This window comes from Gavialis gangeticus, unplaced genomic scaffold (genome assembly GCF_001723915.1).
Source record: "Gavialis gangeticus isolate Ggan-Ray unplaced genomic scaffold, GavGan_comp1, whole genome shotgun sequence".
In the NCBI taxonomy this organism is placed as follows: domain Eukaryota; kingdom Metazoa; phylum Chordata; order Crocodylia; family Gavialidae; genus Gavialis; species Gavialis gangeticus.
Genome location: NW_017729025.1, coordinates 29058056 through 29069647, shown reverse-complemented (window position 1 = coordinate 29069647; position 11592 = coordinate 29058056). Strand labels below are relative to the sequence as shown.

Here is an 11592-nt window from a genome sequence, read left to right as displayed (position 1 = left end):
TCCTCCTTCTTCCCTTTCTTAAAGATGGACACTATGTTTGCCCTTTTCCAATCATCTGGGACCTCCCCCAACCACCACAAGATTTCAAAGATAATGGCAAGTGGCTCTGCAATCACATCAACCAACTCCCCCAGCACCCTTGGGTGCACTGCATCTGGCCCCACGGGCTTGTACATGTCCAGATTTTTAAATAGTCCCTAACCTGTCCTTTTACCACTGGCTGCTCACCTTTTCACCAAACTATGCTGTCAGGTGCAGTAGTCTGGGAGCTGACTTTGCCTGTGAAGACCGAGGTAAAAAGGCATTGAGCTGTATGATTGCTCAGAGTTCCAGTATGAAACTGGAGACAGGCCTATTGAAAGTCTTTGGGTTTGGGTCAGAGGGGTGAGCAACAGGATGTCTTGTTGTCATAGTAGGAGTCTGCACTAGAATATCAGACCAGAAGGATGAGGTAGATGAGGCTTTCTTCAAACAGCTAACGCAAGTTTACGACTGCAGCCCTGGTTCCCATGGGGGACTTCAATCACTCTGACATCTAGGAGGGCAATACAGCAGTGCACAGGCAATCCAGGAGGTTTTTGAGGTCTTTTCTGCATCATCTGTCACTAGGTTGCCTCCCCCATTCAGTCAAGGACTCACACTTTCCCTGATCTTTCTCTTGCTGCTCATATACCTGTAGAAACCTTTCATGTAACCCTTCATGTCCCTTGCCAGCTGCAACTCCAATTTCACTTTGGTCTTCCTGATTTCATCTCTGCATGCCAAAGCAATAGTCTTATACTCTTCCCTAGTTGGAAGAGTTGAAAATTGGAGTTGCAGCTGTCTAAATTTCCACTTCTTATAAGCTTCTTTTTTGTGTTTTAGCTCACTGAAGAGTTCTCTGCTAAGCCAAGTTGGTTATCTGCCATACTTGCTAGTCTTCCTGTGCATTAGGATGATTCATTCTTGCACGCTCAGTAAGGTTTCTTATACCCAGGTCTCCTGGACTCCTTTCCCCCTCAGACTGGCCGTCCAGGGGATCCTGTCCATCAAGTTCCTTGAGTCAAAGTGTGCTTTTCTGAAGTCCAGGGTCCTTACTCTTCTGGTCTCCTTCCTTCCTTTCTTCAGGATCCTAAACTCCATCATTTTGTGGTTACTGCTGCCCAAGTTGCCATCCACTTCTGCATTCACCACCAAGTCTTCCCTTTTTGTGAACAGCAGATCAAGGAGAGCATGACCCCTAGTTGGCTTCTCCAACACTTGCACCAGGAAGTTGTCCCCAAAAACCTCCTGGATTGCCTGTGCACTACTGTATTGCCCTCCCAGATGTCAGGGTGATTGAAGTCCCCCATGGGAACCAGGGCTGCAGTCGTAAACTTGCATTAGCTGTTTGAAGAAAGTCTCATTTACCTCATCCTTCTGGTCTGATATTCTATAGCAGACCCCTACTACGACAACAAGATATCCTGTTGCTCACTCCTCTGACCCAAACCAAAAGACTTTCAACAGGCCTGTCTCCAGTTTCATACTGGAGGTCTGAGCAATCATACAGCTCTTTTACATAAAGTGCAACTCCTCCACTTCTCCCTGCCTGCCCTTCCTGAACAGTTTATACCCATCCATGACAGTGCTCCAGTCATGCAAGCTGTCCCACCAACTCTGTTATTCCAATCACGTCATCAGTATATGACTGTGAGGACTTCTGATTCTTCCTGCTTGTTTCCTAGGCTCCATGCATTCGTGTACAGACACCTGAGGTAAGTAGTGAATTGCCCGACTTTCTCAGGATGGATGAGAAGGCCTCCTTTGTTGCCCCTTGTGCTTCCTCCAAGTCCCCCATTTCCACACATACCTCAGGGCTTTGGCCTCCATCCCCCAGCCAACCTAGTTTTAAAGCTCTCACTAGGTTAGCAAGCCTGCCTGTGAAGATGCTCTTCCATCTCTTTATCAGGTGGATACCATCTCTTCCTAGCAATCCTTCTTGGAACAATATCCTGTGTTTGAAGAAGCCATAGCCCTGCTGGTGACACCCTCTGTGCATTCATACATCGATCTGCCGGATGCCCCTGCTCCTGCCTGGACTCTTCCCCTTGATCAAAATAGAGATCACCGCCTCAGCCCCTGATCCTCTCAGGGTCGCCCCTGGCGGTATCATGGGTGCCCACATGGATGAGTAGCATGGCATAGTAGTTAGAGGGCCAGATGAGTCTCGGTAATTCTTCTGTGACGTCTCGGATCTGGGCTCCAGGCAAGCAGCAGACCTCCTGAGACAATAGGTCAGGCCAGCAGATGGATGTCTCTGTCCCCTGCAGAAAGAAGTCTCCAAATTATTGCCACCCATTGCTTCTCCTTAAGTGGCAGTGCTCATGGCCACTTGGCCTGGCTTCTTCCACTAATGGAACATGCTCCTGCTCCTCCTCTTCTGGTGCTAGGGCTCCATTTCTGTTCTTCAGGTAAAGCACTGCAGGCAGAGCTGAAGACTTCTGCTTGCTGCTAGAGGTCACAAGCTTCCACCTTCCCAGGAGTCCATGCCCTCTTCTTCCCTAGTGCTTCCTATCCCTTGCATATCTCAGGGAACTACTTGGCAGATATTACCTATTATGTAAGGGAAACTTGTCCATAAACCCTTTCTGATTCCTTATGGGTCTATGGTGCTAGTCACAGGGGCCTGAAGAATACTCTAACTGTAAACAAAGGGCCAGATCTAAAGGGAAAAATGACATGTATAATGTATGTAAAACAGGATTTAGGCAGTTTTAAATACACAAGTCTAAAACTGAGTTCCCAACTTTCCTTTTCTCACACAGCCCAGCAGTCCTGGAGGCTCCTAAACCTGTTAGATGCCTTTCTTTATGGCCTGGGAGTTCCCTAGGGGGCTGCTATCGTGCTTCTACATATTCCCAAAACTGCTCCAGCCGGACAAACTAGGTACTTAATTGCTGCCCAGACCTATTCAGAATCTGGAAACTAAAATGATATTTAAATCCCAGAAAAGGCCTAATTCAGTAGTTCAGAGCAGGTCTAACACACTCCCAAAACAGAAGTAGACTCAAGGATCCCAAGCAGATGTAAGTGCCTCCCTGAATCCTTAACTCAGGCACCTGAAATCTGGAGTGATATAGGAGTCCAAATACACCCTACCTGGCTTAAGGCAGCTGCTATGTAGGTCTTTTTGGATCACCGTTCTGAGAACCCAGTTATTCACATAGACTGTTTCTGGAATGTAAGCAACTTACTCTGGATGCTGGTTTCCACCTAGGATCAGGCATTCAAAAGCTGGTCACTGCAGTAACTAATTGCCCCCTATGCGCTTTCTAGCCCCCTATATCCTTTATTCCATCTAACCCTAAGCACTATGTTAAATTTTGTTTTAATTAAAATATATTTACAAATTCTAACATGAACGCTGTTTCCCAAGTCCAGACGCCTACAGAAATGAATGCAACTTCCTTTTATCTACACATTATAGTGAATCTAATCCTCTATCACAGTTCCAAAAACTGAACAGAACAAGGTTTTCTAAAAACCTTGGTACTGCTGAAGGGCTCTTCAAAATATAGTTACTGTATATCACATGTTGATATTTTATCTTTTACCAGCATTTAGTGAAGTTAATATTTGCTAATGGTGTGAGATTGATAGCCTTGGAGGATAACCTTCTCTCTCTCTCTCTCTCTGTCACACACACAATTGGTGCAGCATGGGCAGTGACAGTACAAGCTTCTTTGTGCTACCCTACAAAGGTGTATTACATTGATTGACTCAAATAAAAAAAACTCTAAGAATGAAGAAGTAATTCAATCACTATAGCAAAGTGAACCTTGGCATTTGCTAAAGCTGTCCAGGAGTCCACTTAATTCTAATTGCATTAGTGTTTGTGTGTGTGGTAGACTGTTCACTATGATCCCGATTCTGATACATCTATTCACACTTGAGTAGCATTGAGTAGCATCTCACTAAAGGCAATGAAACTTCAGTGCCATTCATTTTGAGTATGAAGCATGCAAAATGTCTTTGTTTGTGTGAACTTCTCTCAAAATTACTGTTAAATGTAAACATGATTATAATTTTATAGTTATTTTCTGTTATTTTTTTTAATAGCATAACTTGCACTGCCATTGTTTCATGTTGACATTGTAAGCAGGACTCAGGATCTGAAATTACGTATTAGCTGGTCTCACATTATAATGCCATACAATTGTATATGGTTTCCATAGATATGAATTATAATACTTTTGATGTGAAAGTGCCAAAGGGTTATTTTTCTGTGTAACATATAATACTTCTGATATTCAGTGTCATTGCAGTAGAGTAAGAAATCAAAAAGAAAAAGGAATAAAACAGTTGTAGAATGCACCACATATTAAAACTCATAGAAACTGTACTGTAAGTGGGTAATGACAGCAAAATTCCTTTGTCCTAAAATCAAAATAAATTATGTAGTCATATTAAACCTTGAAATAATAACTCTTGAAAATTCTGCTACAGGTTTATGGAAGCTCTTTTGTTCCCAGTTACTGAATAGTTATTTGCTTTCTACTACTTAGTGCTGGTGATACATAAAGAATTAAATAATACTAAAATAGAAGATTAAAAAACATGTTGTCCCAAGATAAGCATGAATTTTCAATCACCAACTTCTACCGAATAAATCAATCCCTATGTTTTGTTCAGAATGTTCCATTCCCATTTATATTAATTTTTGATTTTCCAGTGTATAAGCTTGGATCTCTATGAATCATTAAGTATATAGTTTACTGAACAGAAGATTATAAAAAAAAATTGGTTAGTTGTACCACTGGCATTTCACAGATCTATTAATGAATATTTCAGTTCTATTGTTTCTTTGTGAACATTGTGATATATATATTTCATTTTGTTGTTCTGTGGTATATTTTAATAAGATTGTAACAGGTTTACAAATCTTTGCAATGAAATTATGATACTTTTTTAATTTCTAACCTTTGACCCCTGAATATAATGGTATCATAACAGTGTCTAGAGACTTGAACTGATATCATTTTATGCCATACCATTACGCTGATTTCTACAGCATGGGTAGCTAATTGGTTTCATTCAGGTATTAGCTTTACAGGAAATTTCAGTGGTAATCAACTTAAGGTTTTAGATATTTTGCCCTCCTTTAATGGTGCTGCCTTTGCCTCAGTTTCATATTTAATTTTCTAAATACATTTTAATTGCCAATCTTTAAACCAGAGCTGTGCCTCCATTTTGTCCCTTTTTCTAGATGTTGTGAAAAGTATTGGCTCCTTATTTCCAAAACCTCTGTAGTCCTGAGGTTTTATTGCAGATTATCTTGCTGACAGTAGATCATTTACCACCAAGGTAATATTTGGGATGCAATTCTTCATGGTAACTTGTATTGTAATTGGATCTCTACAGACCTCTATAGAAATTGTTTTGGCATTAGAATCACACCTCATAATGAGATTTTTATAGATTCATACTGAAAATGTTTGACACCATAATGAAGTATAGATAACAGCTGCATTGACATCTCACTGAGAACAGAGTAATTATGTTAACCCTGGTTCTAGTTAATGGAAAATTAGCATATTAAAACAATTTTCAGGCTTAAAAAGAGAAAATAATCTAAAAATTACACAAATGTTTTAAAACTCTCCATTAGAACTTGTATTAAACCTGAAAAATACTTTCCTGTGCCTACATATTAGATATATGTATATCTAATGAAAGGAAGCATGTTTCTCTAAAGAACCCAGTAGTTGGATGGACTGTGCATATCTGTGAGAGGGCTCTAAAGACCTGTATTCATTTAGCAAGCAACCAAGAATTTATTGCAGATTTAAAATGTTATTATTTTAATCTATTGTATTTGATACAACTGAAAGTCACTCCCCCCACTTATAATTATATATAATTATAAGTTTTTATAATTAGGCTACCATACTTTTTTTTTAGTTCTGTAACCTGTGGCCGTACAATACATGGCTGTTTTTCTTAGATATCACAAGCTTAGCAGAATCAGGCTGGGAAAATACTTGGATAGGAGATTTCCTAGGATTTACAAGGAGTGCCATTAGTGATTCGAGAGGTGACACTTTTCTCTCTGAATTAGTACTGAACTCTTCCGTGACATCAGTTCAGTACGGTCTTCTCTTCTCCAAACTAAACAAGCCAGTTCCCTCAGCCTCTCCTTGTAAGACTTATGTCCCAGCCCCCTAACTATTTTCATTGCCCTCCGCTGGATTCTCTCCAATTTGTCCACATCCTTTCTGTAGTGGGAAGCCTGAAGCTGGACACGGTACTGCAGATGTGACCTCCCCAGTGCTGAATAGAGAGAAATAATCACATCCCTTGATCTGCTGGCAATGCTCCTACTAATGCAGCCCAGAATATCATTAGCCTTCTTCACAGCAAGGCCACACTGTTGACTCATATTCAGCTTATCCACTGTAGTTGCCAGGTCATTTTCTGTAGCACTGCAGTCCCCAGCCTATACCGGTGCATGGGACTGTTTCATCCTAAGTGCAGGAATTTGCACTTGTCTTTATTGAACTTTGTGGGATTTCTTTTGGTCCAGTCCTCCAATTTGTCTAGGTCTCTCTGAATCCTAACCCTACTTTCCAGTGAATCTGCTACTCCTTCCAGTTTGGTGTCATCCACAGACTTGCTGAGGAGGGTACACGCCATCCCATCCTCTAGAAATGATCTATGTACAGGTCTCACCCCTGCAATTAGATGCACATGCTGGAAGTCTCCAGCATGGAGCAACTGGAAGGACTGAGCCTAGAACATACCTACTTCAGGTTCTAAACCACTTTGGAAACCTCCAGATGAAAAATACTATTAATGCAAGATGTTGTTATCATCCCTGTTTCCAGTGGTAAACGTGGAAGTCAACATGGCTTTGTTCACTACCATTTTTTTGCATCTTTAATAGAGAAGTTGCAGTGAAAATGGTGCTCCACATTTCACATCCTTAGCGAAATCAACACCAGATCCTCTTCTACCAGCACTCAGACACCACTATAAGTAGACATTATCAAGAGTCAGAGACTCCTATGAGCAAGAGCCATCCTTACTTTTCTAGCAAGGATTAGAGAACTGTAGCTGCAACCTCATCACAAGTCATTTCAACTACAGATGGATTATTACCTCATCACAAGTAATTACAACTACATTACAAATTGGAAGGGTCACAAGACAGTACATTCTCTCACGGACCCAGAGGGAGGCAGCCGTCCACCTTCAGCTCCCTCTGTGCAAAAATGAAGTTTCTTTCCTACCTATGGGGACTTTTTACCATCTGGTACCCGGAGGTGACCCAAGCACGGTGTGGGGCCCGGGCCAGATCAGCCCATGAGGCAGCGGGTGGCAGATGTGGCGGTGTGGGGGGGCCAAGCAGCTGGACGTGAAGCCGCAGCTGCTCTGCCCGGCTCCACAGGGCTCCCCCAAAGCGCAGGGCCTGGAGCGGTCCCCCCGATTTACCCCCCCTAGGGACAGCCCTGCTTGTACCATCTGTACTTTCCCCAGAGCCTGACCAAGTGATCCCGAAAGCTTGCAGAAAAGGACAATTTTCCAGTGATTTCCCAGCTGCTCTAACAAAAGGTATCGTGTGGGAACCGAAAGTTCTAGTTATTTTGTATGTCTACAGTTCCTAATGGCAGCTCCGGCCATGGCTTTCCTTGAGCCTTTGACACGCAGCAAGTTTAAACACCAAGAACAACACGACTTCCCGAGCCCCCTCGGAGGCACTGCTGCGCGGCGGGCTCCGTCCTGCAATCTCGGAGGAACCATCCCCGAGGGCAACAGGGAGACGGCCTAGAGACGAGATCCTGCAGCCGCACAGGTGCAGGCGGCGGCGGGCACCCTTCCCCCATCCCGGCGACGGCGGCGGAGGGCTAGCGCGCGCCCGCCCGCCCGCCACGGGCAGAACAATACCCGGGTTTCCCGGCCGGCCGGCGGGGACGAGGGGCAGCGCTGCCCCTTGCACTTGCTTTTGGCTCCGCCCCGCCGCGCAGAGAAGAGGGGAGGAGGCCCCGCCCCCGCCCGGCACAGGCTGGCTCCGCCCCGCAGCGGGGGCGGCGTTGCCATGGAGACCGGAGGCAGGCGGCAGCCCGGGCCCGGCCCGCACTGCTGAAGGGGGCGGCGGCGGGGAGTGAGGGAGGGCGGCACCGCCGGGACACAGGGCGGGAGGCCGGAGCGCGGCGCCGGGATGGAGGACGGCTTTTCCAGCTACAGCAGCCTCTACGACACCTCTTCGCTGCTGCAGTTCTGCAATGGTACGAGCGGGGGAGGGCCGGGCGGGGCCGGCCCGCGGGGACTGGCGGGTAACGTGTGTCCGCGCCGCCGGAGCGGCTCCAACTGACACGTGTTTATTTCGTGGCTGGGACGGCTGCTCGGCGCGGCGGGCACCCGGGGCCGGGCCCGAGGGTTGGGCTCGGCTTTCGGGAGGGAGGGAGAAGAAAGGCGGGGCTGCCCGCAGTAGGAGCTGCGGGCGGGTTGCGGCTGAGGGCGGGCGGCGGGGCCGGAGCTGCCCCTGCGGTGCCTGTCTCGAAAGTTTGCCCGCTGGTCGGGGCAGCAGGGAGGGCTCCTCTTCCTGCCTCTGGTCCCGGCTCGATTCCAGGTAGTGGGGTGGTCGGAGCCTAGAAAATGAGGGCTGGAAGGGACCTCATGTGTCCAGTTGCCTGCTCAGAGCAGAAGCGAGGAGGATTCACGTGTGCTGGGAGGACAGGGATGATCCTGCCTCAGGCAGGCGATCGGACTAGGTGAGCTCCGGGGGCCCCTTCTAGCCCGGCTTCTCGGCGATCCTGTGATGGTGACAGCTGCTTGAGGCGAGCCGTGCCATCTCTCACAACAGTCAGCTTGATAAATCCTGGCGGAAAAAAACAACCCACCCCCGGAGCTGGTGGGGAATCCTAATGCTTGTGGAATGTAGGGACATACACATCGTTTTTTTCAAAGTATTGAAAAGACTTTATATAAACCATATGGTTCATATAATGTGCTATATCCACTTGATTTTCTGCAGCTCTCAAAATAAAAATCTCCCACCGTTAATGCTGTACAGCTAGCAGTTATGTTTTAGGATTTATACTTTTCCCAATGACAAGTTGCCTTGTAGAGCCAAATTTATGAGTTGTTTTCCTTGTGGAGCCCTCCTCTTAGTCTCCTTATTCAATGGGAGGACCGTTACTCTCACTGCTCACATATGTGTATGATCTCACGTCTCACAGCTATCACCTAGCTTGGCTTGGCATGTGGGTATATTGTTGTGAATATAAACATGCAGTATGTAACTATGCTACACAGAACTTTAAAATCTTAGTTCCTTCTATTTTGCAATTTAAAGTGTGATCCTGGAGAAAGTATTTTCTGCTTCTTTTCTAATATAAGATGTGCAGGTATTTATTTAAAGTACTGTAATAGCAGACCTCTTGTTTAATGGAACTGGTAGCTATGATTTTGAAACGCAGAAGAAGTAGCTCAATCCTTCAGCCTTTCCACATAGGAATTAATTATCATTAAAACTAATATACATGAGGAAAGCCAAGAGGATTGGACTGATGGACTCTTCCCAAATAATGCAGAGAGGCGCAGCTGACCCATAAGAAAACAGTACAGATAGAAGATGCCAGTGAGGTTGCTGGGTTTGAAAGATGAGAGGAATATTACTTTGTGGGAAAATGGGAACCTCTTGCAAGACTAATGGGTGGTATGAAGCATTGAGTAAAGAGAGAAAGAAGGAATGTGTAAGAAGATTGGAGACAGCATAGACAAAAGCTGGGAGAGAGATGAAGAGAGAAGTGGCTTTGAGTATTAGGAAGATTATATAGAACACATCTTGAAATTGACTGACTTAGGAAAGAGTGAGATGTGAAGAGGACTAAGTAGACCTTGCAAAGAATATCAGTGCATATTCCAGGATTTTCTCTGTTGCTCTGTAGAGAAGAAAGGATTATTTTTTGTATTATCAGTGAAGAAATAATGGGATTTACTATTGCCTAGAATTGAAGGATATAAAGAAGAAAGAGCATTAGAGTGGAATACATTAGTAGAGAGGACAGTGGAGTTATCAAGCTCATTAAAGAAAGGAGGATAGGTACGAAAAGAGAACTTTAGTGTCAATTTATCCATTAGCTTTGTATCTATAAATGAAGGAATAAGTTAATTTCATTATCATTTGAACAAAGAAAGTATCCCTTTATCCTTTGCATTTTACAGGACGAAGGCAGGGTAGAGATTCACCTTACAGACTAGCTGAATCAGAGATGCATAAGCATTCATGAACAAGAGCATGCTTCATTTGATGTTAATGCATCCTGATTTAGTTACTCTGTAAGGTGCATTTCTACCTTGTCTTCTGCCTGACTTCAGACTAACATGGCTAACTACTTTTCCAGCGGGTCATGGATTTTGAAGGGTATACACTTTGATTTTCATTGCGTTAATGAGAGTATTAGTCAATTATGGATGTTATTTCTGGGTCTCCTGATAGCTCACTGTTAATACCTTGAGCAAGTTACTTCTTTCTGGGCATGTCTGCATGTGAAATTAATTTGATGCAAAAAAACTCCTGTACAATCTGCACTGGAGTTTATTGCCCCTGGGTGTGGCATTTGCACATGCACATGGGACTGCAGCACACTGAGCCAAGGCAGCACAGCCCTGGCTGGCAAAGGGCCTGGGGGGTCAGTTTGCAAGCCTGGAGCTGCCCCGCCTTGGCTCAGCATGCTAGGGGAGGGGCTGGCTGGGGCATATGTGTGCTACAGTGCAGGGCTAGCTGGCAGGCAGCCCTGCACTATAGCACCCTTGTGCTCCAGCCAGCCCTGATCACCGTCTACACGTGCATTGCAGCAGAGTAAATAACTCTGCTAGAGGTGTACCAATACATCAGTCTATCGTATTGGTACCAATAAAAGGAAAACTGACATTATCAGCAATCAGGGTTTTTTTTTGGCTGATGTGATTGATAATGTCGCTGATAAATGCCGCGTGCATGCATGCAGCCACAGCATGCGCGTGTCCAGCCCGGCAGCTTGGAGAGTGGCATCCGGCTGGTAAGTCTGTTGGGGGGGATTTGCCCAGTCAGGGTGTGGTGGGGCACCAGACAGAGCTGCAAGTGGTTCAACTTGGGGGCTCCTGGGGTACTTCCTGCTACTGCACGCACCCCTGGGGGAGGTATGGGGCCATGTGCCCCCCAGATCTGTGTGTGGGGCGAGGGTGGGCTGTGGGCTAGGGCTAGAGGTGGCACTGGGCTTTTCCCAGGGTGGGGGCGGGGGGCTGGGCTGGGGCTGTACTTGGGCTGGGTGGTGCTGGGAAGGAGGGCTACAGGTTCCCCATAGCCCCTCTCCCAGCACTGCTGCCATCCGCCCCAAGCGCAGCCCAGGCCAAGGCCCCCCGCACTAGGAAGAACCCAGCCCTGGCCCTGAGTGCACAGTGGGCAGCCTGTCTTCACTCTACCCCCCTCCCTCCCTCACTGAAGGGGCTTTAGTTTGCCCCTGCCCCCGTGCCCCTTCTCTTCCCCCCGTCCCTTCTCCCCCGACAGATTTACCAGCCCGACACTGCTCTCCAAGCTGCCTGGATGCATGTCGGGAATTGGATTGGTATCGGCTGATATGGCTCCCC

The 11592-nt window shown here is 45.9% G+C and overlaps 1 protein-coding gene across 5 annotated transcripts in view; it reads left to right on the top strand.

Annotated features, from left to right (window-relative positions):
• The window catches only part of EML1 (echinoderm microtubule associated protein like 1), a 312189-nt gene that overhangs the window by 90019 nt on the left and 210578 nt on the right, over positions 1-11592 (top strand). Inside the window, exon 1 of one of the 5 annotated variants that reach the window (XM_019518581.1) lies at positions 8091-8246. The exons of 2 other annotated variants lie outside the window; for them this stretch is intronic. In XM_019518581.1, coding sequence (XP_019374126.1) covers positions 8180-8246 — 67 coding nt within the window. In that variant the 5' untranslated portion in view covers positions 8091-8179. Of the gene's footprint in view, positions 1-8090; positions 8247-11592 lie in introns of those variants that run through there. 2 more of the 5 variants (XM_019518577.1, XM_019518579.1) reach the window with 2 other exon arrangements.